Source organism: Chamaea fasciata, unplaced genomic scaffold (assembly GCF_029207755.1).
Source record: "Chamaea fasciata isolate MVZ Bird 193981 ecotype frontalis unplaced genomic scaffold, bChaFas1.0.hap1 SCAF_20, whole genome shotgun sequence".
NCBI classification, from domain to species: Eukaryota; Metazoa; Chordata; class Aves; order Passeriformes; family Sylviidae; genus Chamaea; species Chamaea fasciata.
The window spans coordinates 311394-330962 of record NW_027094105.1 but is presented as its reverse complement, the minus strand read 5'-3'; the positions used below and the strand labels follow the sequence as shown (position 1 = coordinate 330962).

General features: G+C 59.2%; 3 protein-coding genes across 6 annotated transcripts in view; 2 read left to right on the top strand and 1 right to left on the bottom strand.

Moving 5' to 3' along the window:
* Positions 1-5130: 5130 nt before the first annotated feature.
* Positions 5131-10421, top strand: LOC136299497 (POU domain, class 5, transcription factor 3-like). Its single transcript, XM_066201174.1, has 5 exons — positions 5131-5628; positions 7196-7307; positions 7691-7821; positions 8324-8488; positions 9245-10421. Exons 1-5 carry the CDS (start codon positions 5131-5133, stop codon positions 9494-9496), a joined length of 1158 nt encoding a protein of 385 aa, XP_066057271.1. The 3' UTR covers positions 9497-10421.
* A 1414-nt stretch (positions 10422-11835) lies between these two features.
* Positions 11836-13650, bottom strand: FUT7 (fucosyltransferase 7). Its single transcript, XM_066201320.1, has one exon. It carries the CDS (start codon positions 13648-13650, stop codon positions 12607-12609), a length of 1044 nt encoding a protein of 347 aa, XP_066057417.1. The 3' UTR covers positions 11836-12606.
* Positions 13651-18657: 5007 nt separating this feature from the next.
* Positions 18658-19569, top strand: part of ABCA2 (ATP binding cassette subfamily A member 2) — a 34918-nt gene continuing 34006 nt past the window's right edge. For all 4 annotated transcript variants that reach the window (XM_066201446.1, XM_066201443.1, XM_066201445.1 and 1 more), the window contains exon 1: positions 18658-18847. In XM_066201446.1, coding sequence (XP_066057543.1) covers positions 18782-18847 — 66 coding nt within the window. In that variant the 5' untranslated portion in view covers positions 18658-18781. The remainder of the gene's footprint in view (positions 18848-19569) is intronic.

Genomic DNA, 19569 nt, shown 5'->3' with positions numbered 1-19569 from the left:
GCTGCAGCTAGGCTGATGCATGGGAGCTGAGAAGGAGCCAGAAAGAGGGTCAGAAAGCAGGAGAGGGCCAGGAGGGCTGGGCATGCTCATGCCCGGAGTCAGGGCTGTCAGCCTGCCCAGAGCCCCTCTGCCAGGGATGGAGCCTTTCCCAGCAGCAGGTGGCATCACTAAGGGCTTCAGCGCCCATTCTGCCTCCTCCACGCCAGTCTAGGCAGCTCCTGGCAGCAGGATAGTGCTCTGGGAGCCAATGGCAGAAACAGGTCGAGCAGGCACTGGCATCACTCCCCAGGATGCTCCTTCAGATGCTGCCCTGTGCTCTGACCCCTTTAAGGGTGCTAGGCTTCAAGTCCCCTGGGACATGGGCAATCCCAGTGCCACTGTGGCCTGGGAGTCCACATCAGTCTGTGGTGGCAGAGGATGGGGTCTCTCTTACCACAGGCCTCAGTGGGGTAAAAGCTCAGAAAAAGTGTTCAAGGTTTTCTTTTTAAGCTTATGTGGCTGCAGGGGAGGAAGGAACAGGACTGGAGGGAGCTGGGGTAGCTGAGAGAGGTAGCCAAGGCATGAGGGCTTTGCTGTGCTGCTTCAAACCCCACAGAGCCCACACTCTGGCAGCATCCCTGTGGAGCCTGGCACTGTGTGTTCTTCGGGCATCCCTCTGTGGCAGGCAGCAGTCTGCACTGGTCCATCCCAGGCACATCTCAGGCCTCAGACACTCCCTGCACCTCTCTGTTGCCCGTGTCCAGCCTCAACAGCCCTCACCAACACGTTCTTGCTTGGAGCCCAGTGCTGCTCCTCAAACCCTCCCGAGTACGTAGGCCATAAACTCCTCCATTGGAAGGCCCAGAACAGGGTTTGGGTCACTTTGTACAGGTGTGGCTTCATGTCCAGACCCTGTTGTGGACTGTCACGGCCACCTGTTGTGCTCAGTGGAGCCATTGCACACTCAGGCAGGCATGGGCAGGCAGGCACCAGTGGCAGGGATGGGCTGGTGAGTGGTGGTGGCATGGGACCGTGTCTGTGCCTGGCGGGGTGGCTGACAGAGGCCATCACGGCACAGATTCTGTCCCCATGTCCTGTGCTCCCCCTCCCCTGGGCTGCTGCCACTCTCCCACACCTCTCGTCGTTGTTGTATGAATCGTAGTTCTTTTAAAAGGAGATTTTATTAAACGACCATGTTTGAGACCCATGCGAGTGTATGGTGTGGGGCCCGGGGCTCGGGGGGCTCCTCTCGACAGCAGTGGGACAAGGGAACAAGGAGGGAGGATTCTGTGGTCCCCAAAACCTTCCCCAGGGAATAGTAAGCAGCCGTCCCGCTTCTGCAGCTGGAGGAGCTTTCAAACCCTTCCCAAGGGTTTTCCCAGGGACATAATTTTCTTGCCTCTCAGTATTTGCCAGGAGAGGTTTCTCCGGGGAAAGGTGGGGTGGGAGCTCCCACACCCAGCCCTGCAGCACCCACTGCCCCCCGCCCCCCCCCCTCCGTCTGCCCCTCGCCCCCAGGGCCCTTCGCACCTCGGGGTTGACAGATAAGGGCTATCGAGTCCCCGCATTGTGTGCAGCCGAGCTCCTTTGATCACGCCAGCCCCCCCATCAGGCTGATACCATCTCTCCTGGTTTCGGGCTCCGGAGGTGGGTGCTGACTCACCGCCAAAGCACCCGCCCGGGATGCATCTCTCAGCTTCTCCAGCTGCACCCCTGGGCGATGCACACCCAAATAACCCGAGATGCCCCCAGGGCTCAGTCCTGGGGAAACTCAGCCTCGAACCCACTCCTCTCTGCTGAGGTCCCTGAATTTGTCCTTCCTTTGCTCCCACAACCCAGCAATCCCTCTTGGAGCACCTCCAGACATCTTGGGAAGCTCTAGCTCACAGTAAAAATTGACTGTTCTGCGTGGGAATACCCCCTCGCTCTGGGCACGGTGGCCACAGGAGTCCTGTGTCCCCTGGGAATCCCTGTCCGTATCATGCATCCAGGCATGGAAGAGTCATTTGTCCAGGGATGGGGCACCTATGCTGCAGATATCCAAGGACTTCAGCTTCCACGTCATCCCCCCCAGCTGTAACACAGTGGGGTGGGCCCACTAGTGTGTTCAGGCACTATGGTAGTGTGGGTGAGACCCACATTACAGTCCAGGGCCTTTGTAATAAGGGGACAGAACTGGACCAAAAACCTCTCTGTGATTTTACCCTGGGCCAGGTTTGGAAGCACCTTAACGGTCCCACAAGGCCAGCTGCAGCTCAGCAAGCTGTGCTGACAGGGAGTAGATCAGTGTTCATCCAGGCATGGGGTTTCTGGAGATGAATCCCCTGTCCAGCCCTCCTTAGATGGTCCTGGAGTGGCCCCCTCACCATGGGACCCTGACCCACCACGTGCAGGACTGCAGCCCCCCTTTGGTGGGCAACTCAGGGGTATCCAGCACAGCCCCAATGGCCTTTCCATCACCTGCCACAGAAAAGGGTGGCCTGACTACGAATAAAACACCATCCGTGCTCATCCACTCTCTTAAAATCCCAAGCACCAGTGCCGTACGAGCACACTCAGCAAAGGGAGGATGAGCAGATGTACATCTCAGCCTTCTCCAGCCATCTCAGTGAGCCAGTAAAGCGGATGCATCTCTTTCTGCTCCCATTTTCTTAGCAGCATCCCACTGATCCCTGGCTGCCTTAGACAGATCCTGGCCAAGCCTGGAACACCAGCAGGTTCGAGATATGGGCTGATGGAAGGGTGTATCCATCCATCTCCTCTAGAGCAGGCAGAAGAGACCCTACACAATAACCTCACACAGCCCCCCCCAAATCATTGAAATGTATGGGGGGGGGGGGCACACACCGAGAAACCCCACTGACTCTTTCCACATTCCCCAGCTAAAACCATCACCGCCACAATGGGCCCCGCGCCTACAAAGGGGCCGGTTCAAAGTCAACGTCTCCCTTCCCCTCTGTCTGTATGTGAAAGGACCAGGAATGCGTTTGAGGGCCTGGGGGGGGGAGAGAAAAGGGCGGGGGAGGGGGCCTGGGAGGCTTCCCGGGGGGATGGAGAGAAAAAGTAGGTTGGCAGGAGGAGGGGGGTCCAGCCCGGGAACAATAAATCAAAGGGAAAGGGAGTTACTGCCCAGCCAAGGAGCTTCTGAAGCCCTGGGCCGCAGCAGGAGCCCGGGAGGAGCAGGGCTGATGGCTGCCATCGGGGTCCCGCAGAGAGATTTCCTCTGCCCGCTGGCAGTGGGGCAGGCAGCAGCACAGCAGGCAGTGGGCAGGTCTGCCTGCACGGCACTGGGTCCAGCATCCCCAGCAGCATGGTCTAGGTCGTCCTCTTGCAGATTCAATCCAGCCCCTGCTGGGGAAGGTGCTTCACAGCTCTGGGCATGGGACTCCCGAGGTCCAGAAGCCACAGGGCTCACTCAGGGCTGCCCATGTCCCCACAAGGTTTTTGAATCTTTAGTTCATTTTCCTGGGGCTGCCCTCCCTCCTGATGTAGTCTGGCACAGCCAGGATGGGCAGCCTGGTACATGTCCTGCCAGGCGTCAGAAACCGACATTAATTCCAGCTCATCCACCGGGACATTTTTTTCTTTAGAGGAATATCATCAAGAGGCTGAGCTGTTACACTTCCTCTGACAGGCAGCAGTGCCAGGTGCTGGCCTAGGGGCTGTTGCTGGCATTGTGGACACCACTCCCTGGGTGCCACTCCCTGGATCCCAGGTGTGGGTGTGATTCCCGGTCTGCCAGCCCTTGGGTGCCTGTCCCAGGCATCTCTCCCTGGGTGCCAGTCCTTGGGTTCCAGCCATCTCGGGGAGCCAAAGCAAGTGCTTTGTAAGTATCATCAAGCACTTTCCCCGAGTTCCCCGCCCACGGCCCCATTCCCATCTCGCCGCGGGGGGAAACTGCTCCAGCCTATCTCCTCGCCATATCTCCAGTGTGAGACGGCAGCAGCTCCCGGTAATCTGGGTTAATAAACAGGCAGCGCTGTAGGCAGTGGGATCACTCCCTGCTTTGCTCCGGCTGGGGTCACGGGGTGCTGGCAAAAGGAGCACCCCTCGCCCTGCTCCAGCTGAGGTCAGTGAGTGCCCACGCTGTGGGTACCAGCCCGTACGCAGGAGCTGGCATCGGGCAGAGCCAAACAGAGGCTGATGTGATGGATTCAGGATCGGGAGGCTTCCCGGCCCTGAGCCAAGAGGGAAGGAAAGAGGAAATGACAGAAGTCAGCCCTGGTAACGCCATTGTGAAGGGCAGTGTGAAGAGAAAGTCTTTAAGATAGAGAAAATATGGAGTGTGCTTCATTGTGTAGCCCCAGCGATAGCTGGGGCTGCAATTCCTTCCCCGACAGCACCCCCCGAGTTCTGGGGCCCCAGGGACAGACATGCTCCTCCGAGCCACAACTCTTCTCTGCAGAGTGAGGGAGAGGAATGGTGAGACTGTAAGGGGCGCCGGGAGCCTCACCTCTGTCTATGCTCCCCAAGGAGCTAAGGCTCAGTCAACAAGACCAGGCATCAAGGGGGGCAAGAGGTGATGGTCAAGCCCTGGGCCATCCCTGCTGCTGCACGATGACACCAGCATCGCGCGGCTTGTCCTCTGTACTGGAGACAAGTGGCCGCCGCAGCTGGGTAAGCTGCCCTCACACCAGCCCCTGGCCCCGGCTCATGCCGCCACTAACTCCCCAAAGCCATCCCGGTTCTTGCCGAGGTTACGCAGCGCTGGGCGTTCCCAGGTGGGAAGACCCCGTGGCTGCTGCCGCCCTAACACTGGCGCGCTGCCCACCGAACAACGTGGGGCCGGAGGGGTGCAAGGGAGAGAGGTCTCCTCGAGTGCCTCGGGACCGGAGGGGTACGAGGCCTCGTGACAGGATCGGTGTCCGCCCCCTCCCTGTGGCATCGGGGCCGCCCCCTCCACCTCTCCGCCGGCGCTGGGTGCGGACCGGCGCAGCCCCCTCCCATCGCACCTTTCCTCCGTGCCCCCCGCCCCCCTGGGGGATCAAGTTCACGCCCGACCCACCGATGCAGGGCCCAATGGGGCCGGGGCCCATCTCCATCCGGCCCGGCCCGGCCCCGTCACTCTCAGAGGCCCCGGCGGCGCCGCAGCAGGGAGGCAGCGGCCGGCAGCCCCCGCATGGAGCCCTAGGGCAGCGGGCGGCGGGCAGCATGTTCAGCCCGGACGGGGGGCTGCCGGCCGCCCCCTTCGGCCTCCTGACCGACGCCGGACCTCCCTTCCCCCGCGGCAGCTTCGACGGGGCGCCCTCCCAGCCGCTCTTCTTCCCCTTCGCCACCACCGCCGAGCCCGAGCCCACCCGCGACCCGCCGCCGGCCCGCGCCTGGCTGCCCCCGCCTGCCCCCGCGCCGCCTGCCAAGGCGGAGGTGCGCCCGGGCCGGCCCTGCAGCCAGCCCGAGCCCGAGCCCCGCACCGCCGCTTGCTGCGGCCCAGCTTGGCCGCCCCCGCCCTGGGCCGGCCCTGCGCCCACCGGCCCCGCCGCCCTGCCCGGGCCGTCCTTCCCTGGCCCGGCCGCCCCTGCCTTCCCTGGCCCCCAGCTCTGCCCCGCCGCGCTGCAGCCGGGCTCCGGCGGCCCCTCGGGGCTGGGCAGCAGCGGCAGCTCCAGCGGCGCCGCTAGCGAGGGCGGACACTCCAGCGACAGCGGTGAGGAGGTGAGACTCGACGGGACGGGGGTCGGGTGGGCTACCCTGCCCCGTTCCCGCCGTCCGCACACGTTGTGGCCCTGGGGCTTTCCTCCCCGTCCGGAGCCCCGTCGGCAGGAGCTGCCCGGCTGCTCTCGTGTACCACCGAAATCCAGCCGGTGCCATCTGTCCGGCCCCACCGTCGGGTGTCACCGGGAGAAGCCCTGACCCGGCGCTGGGGGTCGTCCCGCATGTGTCAGACTCTCGCTAGGGGGAGAGCCTTGGGGAGGCTGCTTTGGGGTAAGAGTGGGGGTTTTGGGAACTCGGGAGAGCAGCTTCCCCTACGCAATGCGGCGGAGTCGTCCCGGGTAGCGATGCCGAAGCCAGCTCCGGCGTGATACTCGGGGCAGCGCAGCACCGAGGGCTCCAGGCCAGTGCCCGCCGGTGGGCTGCGTCCCCGGCCGGCGCTCCCGGAGCTCCACTGTAGTCTGCTGGGGAAGAGAGAGCACAAAGATGAGGGCGAGAGGAAGACGGGGGCAGCAGGGCTGGTTCCCAGCATGATTGAATTTGTGGTTTGCGCTTGTTTTTAGTATTTCTCAGTGTTGACGAATCACGAGCCCGCCCCGGGGACAGCAGCGGCGGCCGATGCCGGGGGCTGGTCCCTGACGGGGTTGGGAGGATTTGCTCTGACGCCAGCGGATTGGAGCTGTGGGAGGTCCCACGCCACGATCGATGCGCGTGTGTCCTCGGGCCGCAACCGGCCGCGCTGGGTGGGAGGTGGTCATGAATGGCGTTTTCTGGCTACGGGACGGTGATGCAGGAGTGCGATGTGGGACGGCATCCCTCCTTTGTGGGAGGGATGCTGATGCTCCGAGTTTACCGGTGCCTATATACGTCAGAAACTAATAGCTGTGGCTCGGTGACAGGAAAAACTCCTGGAAAACCCGAAACCCCGCTGAAAATTTGGTAAAAGGCTTCAAAATTCCCCCGTAGAGGCTGAAGGCTACTGCGGCAGGAAAGTGGGAAGCGCCTGGGTAGCCGCTTGCCAGAACGGAAGACCTGCTGGTGGCAAAGAGGTGCCTAAATCCCATCCGCTAATGGGCACTTTTGTCCCTCTCTTCACGGGAGTCTTTTCCCTGCTCCGGGCGCAGGCAGGAGAGCGGCTGGTGAGGGGCTGCCTCAGCCCGAGAGCCGTGGGAAAGAGGCCCACGCCACGCAAGAACTGAACGTCCCCGTGCGCACGTGTCGTGGAATGAGTGAGAATGGGGCAGATCTGGCACTCGGCCTATGTGATCACCGGTGCTGCCTTTGGCTGGGCCGGGCGGGCGCGAGCCAGAGGACAGAGGGAACATTAGCAGGGAGTGTTAAGGCAGAAAAGAAGCTCTCGGTGCCTTTGTGCTATCCTTGGCCGCCGCCGTGCCAGATTGGGCCGAGCTGAGCAGTGTGCGTGGTCGGGGTGGGTCCTATGTGAGCCTGGTCGGTGTGAGTGCTGCCGAGGGCTCAGCTGAGCCGTCTTCTGCTGGTCTTCGGGGACCCGGACAGACCCTGGACCCTGGGCGTGAGTTGTCCCTTTTCAGTGTCTTTCTGTCCCTGGCAGGATGCGCCAACCTCAGGAGAGCTGGAGCAGTTTGCCAAGGACCTCAAGCACAAGCGCATCATGCTGGGCTTCACCCAGGCTGACGTGGGGCTGGCGCTGGGCACGCTCTACGGTGAGGGGGAGGGCGCTTGAGTTCCCCCCCAGGCGGTGGACTGGGGAGAGGCTCGAGAGGGGTTTGGAATCACCTGGGCTAATAATTTCTGCTCCTTAACGATCTGCAACGGAGGCATCCAAGGCAGAGGGCTCCTGGTGGGGTGTCTCCAGATCTGCCCTGAACTGAAAGGTTCGAGCTCACAGGGAACTGGTTTAAAATTGCTGCAGTTGCTTATTAAGATGCATTTCAGGGCTTTAAATCCCTGCTTAAGGAACAGGGAGAATGCCTTTCCTGGTCTCCCAGGAACACAGGGCAATCTTGGGGGTGGTAATCCTGGGGAGCTGCTGGTGAGGGAAGTTGCGTGGTGTGTAATGCCCTCCCTGCTTGCCTTGCCTGCACAGGGAAGATGTTTAGCCAGACGACCATCTGCCGCTTTGAAGCGCTCCAGCTCAGCTTCAAGAACATGTGCAAGCTAAAGCCGCTGCTGCAGCGCTGGCTCAATGAGGCAGAGAACACGGACAACATGCAAGAGGTGCAGGGCTGAGGGGGCTGGGAGCTGGGTAATTGCAAGCCCTGAAGCCACAGATTTTCCTCCCTCTGCCACGTGTCTTCAGGGAGAGAAGAGGGGAGCAGAAGTCATCTTGCAATCTTGCAGCGTGGCTTGAGGGCAAACCACTGGGTATCACCTTCTGCTGGGCTGGGGGGGGAAGCCAAATCCCCCTGCAGACACCCTGTGATTGTGGCAGCTCCCATTTTGGAGCAGACAGGTCCTGCTGGAATCTCTGATAGATTGAATGTGCAGCTTGCTGCTCCCTGGGGAACACTGAGGGGGTTGCAGAAAGATGTGTCCAGCCTCACTGCTGATAGTGCTGGGACACTGGGAATGGCCCCAGTCACAGTGGAATGATGCTCAGTGGAGCGTCACAGGGACACAATCTGTGTCCCAAGCTCTGCAGCCAGCTACACATGTTGTTCCGAGCCTGGTGGAGCCTCTTCCACCTGGTAAGCAAACATATTCCCTCTCTCATTCCCAGATGTGCAATGCAGAGCAAGTACTGGCCCAAGCCCGGAAGAGAAAACGCAGGACCAGCATCGAGACCAACGTGAAAGGGACACTGGAGAGCTTCTTCCGCAAGTGCGTGAAGCCCAGTCCCCAGGAGATCTCCCAGATCGCTGAGGACCTCAACCTGGATAAAGATGTAGGTTGGGAGGGTGGGGAGGATGGGTGCCCAAATGGCTCCAACTTCTGAGCACCTATCAGTTTGATACTTAAGTTCAGAGGAAAAATTAAATACAAACGGAGAGATGTAAATAACTGCCCTTTAGCTCTGCCAGACAGTTGGGATATATATGGCTCATCAATATGAGAAAGAAAAACCCACTTGATTCCAGAGAAGACTTTTGTTCGCAGATTAAATATTTAAAACTTAAGAGAGACAAAAATAGTTCCCAGACCCAACTACAGGCATCTGTGTTTGTGTATATGTACATAAATATATGAAAGTAATCCTATAAAAGTAATCCTTTGATACTAATTCATCTCTGAAGAAGCTAATTTTTGGTCCCAAGAACCCACATGGAAAGTTACAATGTTTTTCCTCTGAAGTGGAAAGGCACCAGAAGAGAGACAAACAACAACCCACTAACAATACTCAAGTTTGCATATTGCCTTCATCTAGCTATGCTACCAGCCTTTGGAGAGGAACCTTTCTTTCGATTCTTTATCTTCTTTCCTGTTTAACAGTTGCCTTTTCTGTCATCTCTCGACTCTGGAAGCTGTGGGAAAGTGGTCATGGCTGAAGTTTGTTTGAGCTGAGCCTAGCATGGAGTTGTGACAGGGAGGGGGCTGCACTGGCAGGTTGGGGTGCTGTGGAGATGCCACCAGCAGTAGGGTTTTCTTGTCACATGGTGTGCCTGAGTCACCCCCTCACCCTTCTCTGTCTCCCTTCCCACAGGTGGTCCGGGTCTGGTTCTGCAACCGGCGTCAGAAAGGCAAACGGCTGCTGCTACCCTACGGCAACGAGGCAGAGGGGATGATGTATGACATGAACCAGCCCCTGGTGCCCTCCACTCTGCCCATCCCAGTGACGTCCCAGGGCTACAGCCTGGCACCCTCTCCTCCTGTTTACATGCCAACCTTCCACAAAGCCGAGATGTTCCCACAAGCGCTGCAGCCTGGGCTCTCCATGAGTAACAGCGGCCACTGAACCAGGGGCTCTGGGCTCACTGCAGGTGGGCTGGTGCTTTGGGGCAGCCCCTCTTGCCCTGGGCTCACACAGGCACAGCCCTGCTTCTGCTCGCTGGGCTGATGTGTGGGGCTTTTGGGGTGGGAGAGGTTGAGAGCCTGAGGCCCAGGGATGGTGCCTGGCCTCTGCAGATGCTCCTAGCCCTTCCCTGTTACGTGAGTTTAATGGTCCCAGCAGCATTTGCCCCCTCTGACCTCTCCTGAGGGCAGCTCCTCCTGTCCCACTGCACCCTCTGAAGCTCTTGAGCCCACACCTGGCCCCTGCCCAGCCACTCTCCTGCAAGATGCAGAAAAAAGTATTTTTTAGATTTTGGGAAGGGTGGGGGAGGGGTGGTTTTGTTTTTTTTTTTAAAAGGTTTTTGGTTGTAGTTTTTAAAAAGGAAAAATTTTTGTAGTGATCTAGTTTCCCAGGTGTCTTCTTCTGCCCTGTCACATAGCATGGGGCTCGGGTGCCATGCTCAGGGCTAATGGCCCTGGTGGTTCTGCCCACCCTCCTGGGTGGCCAGGATGAGCCAAAGGCTGGGGCAAGAGGAGAAGGTGAGCCCCACAACTACCCCTCATCCTGTGGCACGAGAGAGCTTCACCCCTCTGTGGGGCAGCTGATAAGGTTTGTTTGGGTTGGGGGGTCCACCCCAGTGCTTTGTGCCCAGCATCGCCCCCAGCCCCACCCCCCTCTGTCTCCCCCCCCCTTCCTCACAGTCCAGCTGCCCAGAACCCATCTTTCCCTGGAAGGCCCAGCCCAGGGGGCCTACACCACCTTGTCCATGCTGCTAGCACCCCATGCCCTCCAGCCTGCTGTAGTTAAAGATGATTTTTAAATTTTTTGTTCTTAATCACATTCCCTCTGGCAGTGAAATAAATCTCAGAGTTCTTTGAGGCAAGAATGAGTTAACCCTTTCCTTGCCTTCCTTGCATCCCTGCTCCTGCAGTCCAGCAACTGAGGTTTGCCTGCATGCAGGGGCACAGCAGGGCTGGAGCAAGGCACCCTAAGAAGGTGGATGTATCCTCCTCGTGCCAGCAACGCTCAGCTCTTGGCTGCCTGCAGCTTGGCTTCCTTCCACGACTGGTGGCAGCTTGGCCCTGAAGTGGTACCAATTTGTCAGGGCTGTTGCCCTGCAAAGCAGAGGGGGTCAAAAGTGGAGGGAGGGTGGCCATCTTCCACCCAGTTTTAACTGCTGGTATGCTGTAGCTGCTTCTGGGAAGGTTGAAAGCAGTGTGAGCTAGCTTGTAGGCTGATGCAGCAGCTGCCAGGGACAGAGAAGGACTGAGGAGGATGTAGCAGGATGGGCAGTTAAGAGGTCTGGACAGATGGGGCTGTCCTCATTATAGTATGGTGCTGACAGGGCAGGAATGAGTGTTCCCATGTGTGTCATCCAGCTGAGGCAGTCTCTAGTGGAGTCATAACAACCCAACCATGCAGGTCCATTGAGCACTGGGAGCTGAGCTGCTGGGAGCAGGGATGTTTGGGGGATGACACTTTACTTTTTTCCCACCACACTCTCAGTTGGTTTGCCCCCAGTCCATTCTCCTCGAGGGTCCTTCCCCTGAGCAGAATGAAATCCCCAATCAAGCCTGTAGGGAATCTTCTGGAAAGCCCTGCTTTCAGCTTGGTGGCTGATAGCTGGAGCTTTGCTCGCTAGGGCTGCCTGGAATAGGAGCACCGAAGGCAGCTGCTCGCAGGGCACCTTGGGACCCTGCAAAGGGCTGGGCTAGGTTCCAGCCCTATAGGGTGGGGCCCCTCTGCATCCCTGCTTGCTCCCTAGAGCCTTGTACTTGCCTGCCCACAGGGTAGGCGCACAGCTGTGTGTGGCATCCACCAGAAACTGTCCCCCCTGTTGCTGCTGCCCGGTTCCGCCTGGCACTTGAGCGGTGCAGGAGATCGGCAGGGTCAGGACCAGAAATCTGAGACATGTCATCTCCCTAAGCTTTGCTTCTCTCCACACTTCGACTGTCTGGTTTTCTGCATGCAGCCACACAGGAGCTACAGCCCACCATGGGACCTCACATCCTGCTATACTGGTATCCCTGCTCATGAGCACCCAGCATCTGTCTGTTGGCACCCACAGCCCCTCCTATTCCACTTCTGGTTGACCCAGAAAACAATAAAGCGGAAATCGGAAGCCACAGAAGTCAGAAGAGCACAGTGTGCCCGTCCAGCTGCCACCTTACCAGGGCTCTGCCAGGGGAGGGATGTTCCCTCTGCTGACTCTCAGTGCTGCTGGGCACCCGGCAGCTTGGCAGAGGTGGGGTTCGGTGACTTCAGGGCCACAGGGAAGAAAACTGGAACGGAAACTTGTCACAAAAAGAGTTGTTTATATCAAGGGAGTTGATGGCACTGAGTAGAGGGGCAAAGAGCAATGTGCAGATAGACCAGTCATGTCTTGCCCTGGTCCTGTCACTCAAGGCCGAAATCACCGATCCCAGATGGGTACTTCCTCTTGGGATGCCCATGCTGCAGGGTTTCCCCAGTGCAATGCGTGCATGTGCAACTTGCCCATGGGACTGGCTTTGCTTCGGGGTTGTGCAAGCCTCTTGCAGGCTGTCTGCTCACTTGGCTTCCTGTCACAGCAGGGAGGGAGTGACAACCACAGTGTCCCTCTGCCTGCCTGGCAGCACTGAGATTCCTGAGAGAATCTGGTGTCCTGTGGCTCCTCACTGGCACAGTGACACCCATGGCTCAAGGGTGGGGGACAGGAAATGGGTGCTGCTGGGAAGAGGGGGAGCACATGCTGTCTTTCCTCCCTGGCCATGGGGTAATGGAGCCCTGAGCCACCCACCACCCCCTGCCCTGCCCACACCACATGCACAACCTCAGCAGCACTGTGCCACTTATTTCCAAAGCACCCTTGGTCCTGCCAGCACCCTGACAAGGTGTTCAGTGTTGGGTCGGGGTGATAAGTCCTGTTTCACAAGAAATGAAGTCATCGGGAGTTGCTTGAAGTTACAGTGCGGCAACAGCTAGGTTGGGAGGACAGTAGGGGCTCCTGTCCTTTCTTCACATCCTGTGTACAGGTGAGTGCCTCACGCACCTTCCACTCCTGCCTGCATTCATCCCAAGGGTCCTGGCACACACTAGGAGTTGAACCAGCTCTGCAGGTCAGGATAGAGGCGGCCATGAGGCAGGTGGGGGTAGGCTGTGCAGATTGCACAGATCCGCTCCCTCCAGTCAGTGTAGAGCTTCACACTGAATCTCCTCTGCCAGGCAAAGAACTGCTGGTAGCGGCTGGAGTTCATGGTCTTCAGGAAGGTGGCCAGCTCCTCCAGGGAGCCAAAGTCATTCACATGGATGAAGGAGTCTGCAGGAACAAACTGCTCATAGTTGGCCCTGGGTGGCCCCAGCACCACAGGCACTGTGCCAGCCAGCAGTGAGTTCCTCCAGAGTTTCTCTGTGATGTAGTCCCGGTGGATGGAGTTCTCAAAGGCCAGGTAGAACTTGGACTTGGATATTGTTGGCAAGAGGCAGTCCTTGCAGAGGGGCCTGTTGTTTGCTTTCCCATATATATTCACATGTAGATACCTGGAGAGGTTTTTGTATACTTCAGCTCTTTTCTGAGTCCTGTGGTAGTTGCTGATAACCCAGGACACCAAGTTAGTCTTTGCAGGGATGTTCACAGTAGCTGACCGGTTGGGCACAAGCTTGCCATAGGGGATGAAGATGTCTGAATCCTGTCTGTAGGTCATCACCCAGTTGAAGGTCTGGTTCCATGCTGCTAGAGCTCTAGTGTTGGAGGGGGACTCCAGGGAGACCCACACCCAGTTCTGCCCTGGCAGCCTCTCTTTCGGCAGTTTGTCCCGGCCAGGCTGGAGCCTGGAGTGGGGGAACACCACCACATCGGCCTGGTACAGGAGCTGCCGCTGTGTGGTGAGCTGGCAGCCTGTGATGCTGTACAGCTCATGGCACACGTCTCTGCTGACATTGGGGACTTGCTTGGAGGGCCATTCCCACACCAGGATCACCAGTGGCTTCCTGTGTTTAGAGTCTTCTACAGAACCCTTGGAGGGGTTGAGGAAGAACCTCAAGTTCCAGAGGATGGTTACAAACACCCCGGCAGTGACCAAGGTCTTCACACCAGGCCGGCCCCATGGTGACCATCGCAGCGGCAATGCGCAGGGCATGCTGGTGGGTTGGCTGTCTCCTCATCGGGTGACAGAGCTGACACCTGTGAGAGAGGAGCGCCCACCGAGGGCCATCAGCTTGGCTTGCCTGGAGTGAGGGGTGATGGGGAGGCACTGTGGCCCGAGCGGCCAGAAAAAGGGCTTCTTCATGAAGCCTGAGCCTCAGCATCACCCCAGGACCCTCTGCTTCCCTGTGCCACAGAGTTCCTCATGCACAGGGCCTTTGTTCATGCTCCTGCAGTCTCTGGTGACCTTTGGGGGAGCACAGATGCTTCTGGGAGGTGCAGAGCTGATGGAAAATAGCCACCTGTGCTCCTTTGCCCCACCTGGCTGGCCCCACTAAAGGCAGTGCTTGCTTGCTCCATGCCTCAGTTTCCCCACCTGACACACAGCCACAGTCTCAGTCCTCAATTCTTGCTTTGCCCAGAATAGGTCAAACCTGATATGCAGCCAGCTTTGCCACTGCTGTGCACCAAAGGACAAGAAGGAACACCACAATTCCACCTGAATAGCCCCATGGTGAGGCCTTAGCTGGAAAATGGGGTGACTGACTGTGAAGTCCAAAACTCTGATGAGGGCTGAGTATGGCAGTGTCCTGCCCAAGAAGTGCCTGCTCACCCCAGCATTCTCCTGTGACAATGGCAAGGCAATTCCAAGGTTCGAGGTGCTCTCCCCAGGTCAGGGTGCACTCTCCAGTCCCTAAGGGCATCAGGAGCCCCAGCAGGCTGGGAGCTCATAGACTCAGTGCCCCAAACACTCACATTTAATATTTAGGATGCCGCTGTGTGGGCCCAGAGCGGAGGGAGGACAGGGATAGCAGGGAGGACAGTGCAGCACTTGGGGCTGCCACTGGTGGGGCTCAGCTTGCAGGCTCATGGGCCCCCCAGTTGTCGGATGCTCACCCTGCCAGGGTGCCCATCTGCCTGGCTCAGGCTTCTGTGGTTTAACCAGCAGCACTGCTGGGAGCAGAGCAATGGCAGAGGTGGAGAGGGGAATGGTTGGCTGCACTGGGGACCAACCACCAGTTTAAGTCCCCTCTGGAGAGCTGGTCCCACTGCAGGGCTCAGAGCATTCAGCACCAAAGGTGGTTTCCCCTTTTGTGGAAACCTCTGGAAACATGTGATCTGTCTGAGCCCTGCTGCCAGCTGGGGCTGAGCCAGTCCTCCAGTATTGGAGTCTCCTGGAAAGCAGTGCCCTACTTTGCCACACACCCCAGCATTGCAGCTTGGCTGCAGAAAGTCCCTTCCCCACATTGGCCCACTCCATCTGCCCTGCTAAAATACATGAGCTAAGTTTAAGCTCCAGACAAATCTGGCACGGGAAGCAGAAAGGGCTGGGAAAGCTTTGCTGGCTCCCTGCACTGCGTACCAGTGCTGCAGGTCTCTGTCCCCAGCAGTGGGAGTGTTGCTCCTGATTTGGGGATGTTGCCCCCATTTTGGGGATGCTATGAAAGGGAAATCCCTGCTCTAGCAGTGGCAGGGGCCACTCCATTTCTCAGCCCCTCTCCCCTCTCTGGTCATTAATACTGAACTCAGACTTACTGTAATGGAGGTGTGCAAGTTGCCAGATGCGTCTGCCTGGGTGCTGCTGTGCTGGGCTGGGGCACTCGAGGGCTTCCTCTTTTTTTCAGTTTTGCCTTGTCCCAGCCCCACAGCAGGTCCTTCCTGCCCCACGTGTCAGCTGGCACACCCCACTCCCAGCACTTCCCCTGCACTGTGCTGGAGGGGGTGGCACCCTGTTACTGGGTGGGTGCCCCATGGTTGGGTGGGTACCTTCTAGCCAAATGGGCACCCCATGGTGCATGCATGGCCCAGAACAAGTTTGGTGCCCTGTGGCTGGATAGGTGCCCTCAGCCTTGACAAGGTGCCACCCATCTGCCACCCACAGCTTGGTTGCAAACAGGATACCAACTCCCACTGACTCATGCTGAAACCATCAACTAACAGCCCCGAAGTGCCACCGAACCCCGGGCACTGTCCTGTCCGGGATGTTTCCTGCCAAAAGGGGAAGCAGGCACATGTGAGCCTCAGCAGTGTGTGCACAGAGAGCTGCCTCCTCTGCCCTTGCCCCTGTTCTGCCCTGCTCCCAGTCTAGCTCAGTTGTGTCCTTTGCTGGCATTGCTGTTCAGGACCCAAGTCTCCATGAAAGCCCTGGCAGGCAAAATGAGACGGGGAAACTGAGACAGAGGCAAGGAGGGGAACACTGAGGTGTGCAGCACTGTCCCTGAAGCTGGCAAGGGTATGCCCTATGTCTTGGCACACACAGAGCTCGGAACAGGGCTCCAGACTGCTCCCTGGGTGTTCTCAGGCTGCTCCAATGCCCCTAGGATCTGCACCCTCATTCCTGCTGGCTGCCAGCCTCCTGAGATCCTTGTTGGGCACAATGCCATGCCAACAGGACATGATGTGGCAGGGCTCTGTGGTTTCAGTGACAGCCCAGGAGCCCTCAAAGGCAAACTGCAGCCCCAAGGCAGAGTGTTCCTTCTTCCTAAGGCATGTCCATTTCCTGACATCTTTTCTCACTCCTTTTCTGCATTTCCTCTCCTGTATGATTAAAAGCCCAGATACCACAGTCCATGGGCACCATTCCTAGCCTTGCCTGCCCTAGCCCTGCTGGCTGTGGGCAGTAGTCCCTGCCTGGCTGGAGCATGCAGCACCATCCTGCTGCTGTCCCACAGCTTGAGAGCCCAGGGCCACAAAGGCTGGGGCCATTCTGCTCCATGGAGGACAGCACTGGGGACAGCATTTCCATAGGGTGTTCAGGATGGCTGGTAAAGCAGCAGGGAGTTTTTCCTTGGCATTTAAAAGCAGTCATTTGCGGGTGTTGCCCCAGGACACCCTGTGTGCAGGGGCAATGACCTGGGAGGACTTGCAGCCATTGAATCCAAACATCCTGACTCTGTGGCCCAAGGGACAAGGCTCTGAGCCAGGCAGAGAGCCAGGGCGGGTGCTGCCAGGGTGGGTTGGGCAGAGATCAAGGCCAGAGGCCAGGCCATGAGACCATCAGGAATGCTGGACAGCGCTGGCACAGATGTATGGGTACTGCCATCTGCAGATAACTTTACACAGAGATAGGAGCTTGGCCACCCCGCAGGTAAGTCCCCTGAGAGGTGCTCAGGGCTCCATGTTCCCAAGTCTTCAGGACCATGAAGGAGATGGTCCACAAAGTCTTTGGAACTTCTAGCCCATGGAGGAGTTGGGCAAGTGGGTCCTTGGGCTTCAGGCCCTGGGTCCTTGGAGATTTGCCACTGTGTCTCTGGGGCTCTGCTGCCCCATGGCACACTGCTGGGTCTGTCCCTTGCTGGCTTCTCAGTGTTTCCATGGCCATGCCAAACAGAAGAGCAGCTGTGAAGATCCCCAAGACCCACCCAGGGGCAGCAGGAGGGAAGGAGCAGGAGACCCAGGTCAGGATTTTGACCCACCCATGGGTGTCCCCACTGAGCTCCTCCAAGCTGGGGATCCACTCTGCTGCAAGACAGGGACTTGGAGGTGCTCCTTGTGTGGGTTGTGGGCAAATCATGCACAATTCTTTGCGAGGACCATAGGGTGACTGCATCCCTCCTTCTCCAGGGACCTAGTAAAAGCCCAGCCCCCTCAGTTCTGAGCAGCTCTGCTGTCCGTAGCCCTGCTCACGCACCCAGAAACCATCCCAAACCAGTCACCCTCCTCAGAACATGGAGCTGGGCACACAGTGCCTCTCCACTACCACATCACCAGGCATCCTTTGTCCTCCTGGACCTCAGCAGTGTTTTGCCCAGAAGTTTGGGGAATAATGCTGCTTTGTGTGGACAAGAGGGGCTTTTGTTAGCGCCAGGCAGCTGCTAAAGGGCCTGCCCTGAGCACAGGCACCCTTGGCAGCACCACTGGGGCTGGGGCAGAAAGGGATTCACTGCTCCCAGCTACACTTGGCCCACAAAGCAGCATGGAGAGTGAGATGGTTACAGAGAGCTCGAGGAAAGGAGAGCGAAGGGAGAGAGAAGGCTGAGGGAGAGCAGGAAGAGGGAGGGACAGGTGGGAAATGGAGAGAACCAGAAGGACAAGAAAAGGGAGGGAAAGAAGGATGAGCAAATGGATGGAAGCAAGGACAGATGTAAAAAAGAAAAGATGGCAGGAAGGAGGAAAAGGAAGAAAGGATGGATGGAGGGAGAGAGGGAAGGAAGGAAGGAAGGAAGGAAGGAAGGAAGGAAGGAAGGAAGGAAGGAAGGAAGGAAGGAAGGAAGGAAGGAAGGAGGGAAGGAAGGAGGGAAGGAGGGAAGGAGGGAAGGAGGGAAGGAGGGAAGGAGGGAAGGAAGGAAGGAAGGAAGGAAGGAAGGAAGGAAGGAAGGAAGGAAGGAAGGAAGGAAGGAAGGAAGGAAGGAAGGAAGGAAGGAAGGAAGGAAGGAAGGAAGGAAGGAAATATGGATAGGAGGAAGGATGGTTGAATGGCAAGAAAAAAGGACGCATGGAAAGATGGATAGAAGGAAGAGTGGATGGGATTAAGGAGGAGACCTGGCCTGGTTCAGTCCTTACTGCTGAGGGCATCCAGGCCTGGGTTCAGAGCTAACAGGAGATAGATGTGGCAGCAGGTTGGTCCCTCCAAAAACACCCGTGGACGCCCCAGCACATGCCCCTGGGAGAGGTCAGGCAGGAGCAGGGTGGGAAGCATCCAAGAGCAGGGACAGCCGTGGCATCCTGGTACACACATCCCGCAGCCATGCGCTAGTCTGTCCTGTCCAGGGGCAGAAGCGCGGAGGTGACCCGTGTATGGCTGAGGGCCGTGAGGGCGGCGGCTCGAGGGGAGCGAGGGTTCCCCGGCCCCTGGGGCAGCAGCCCCGCTCCGGACAGCCAGCACCGGGGCCACTGCTGGCGGCATGCGGCGGACCCGGGCCGCCCTGTGTTGGGGCCGCCGTGCAGGCGGAGCGGGCGGGTCCGGCGGTGCCTTTAAGGGGCGGCCACCGCGGCCCGGGGGTGGTGCTGGTGCTGCGCAGGGTTGGGGCGGGTGCGGCGGAGCCAGGCCCGGGCCGAGGCCGCTTGGGATCCTCGCAACCCACGGCAGGCAGTGGACGGCGGCTAGGAGGGGATGGCGGTGTGCGGCGGGTGACCGCGGAGCTGAGCGCGGCGCGGCCCTCCGGCGGGGCCGGCCTGACCCGACCATGGGGTTCCTGCATCAGCTCCATCTTCTGCTCTGGAAGAACGTGACACTGAAGCGGCGCAGCCCGGTGAGCGGGGGCGGGGGGGGCTGCAGCCCCGAGGGGCGAGGCCCGGGCCCCGCGCGGAAGTGGTGCTGGAGGGTCCCCCCAGTCCCTCGGCCCGGCGGTGTCCGTCTGCCTTGGGCCGCCTGTGCACGGATCCTCCGGCCCGGCGCAACCCCGGGCCCCTGTGTGGCAGCAACAGTTGGGGCTCTCTGTCTTCACTGTCGTGTCCGTGGGGCCGCCGGGACCCGGGGGCTGCAGGAGGAGCCCGGGATCGGAGCTGGATGTCGCCCCCACCGGGGTGGGATCGCTCCCCGAGCCCCGGTACCCGCCGGGTATAAATAGGTTCTCAGCTCCTATGTGGGTCGGAGCCGCCGGTCTCCTGTGGGCTGGAGAAAAGGCAACTTCGTGGGTTGGAGGCCGGGGGGCTGGTGTGTGGCCCTTGTGGGCTGGCGGAAGGGGCAAGATGGCATCGTGCTGGGGCCTCGGGGCCGCTGCCACTGTGTTGCAGGCCCCATGTGGGGGTCACCCGTCAGCCTCCCGAGGGACCCCGCAGCTGTGGGCAGGGGGTGGGTGCGCGGCCCGAGGGAGCCCGTTATTTTTAGCGGGTGGGGGAGGGGAGCGAGCGGCTGCTCGCAAACTGGCATCGCTTTTCTCTTCCCCTCCCAAATATTCCGCAGGCCCGATCCTGCTGTTCCTCACCAGCAGCCGCCAGCATCAGACCCCATGTCCTGGCAGCCGGAGCAGCA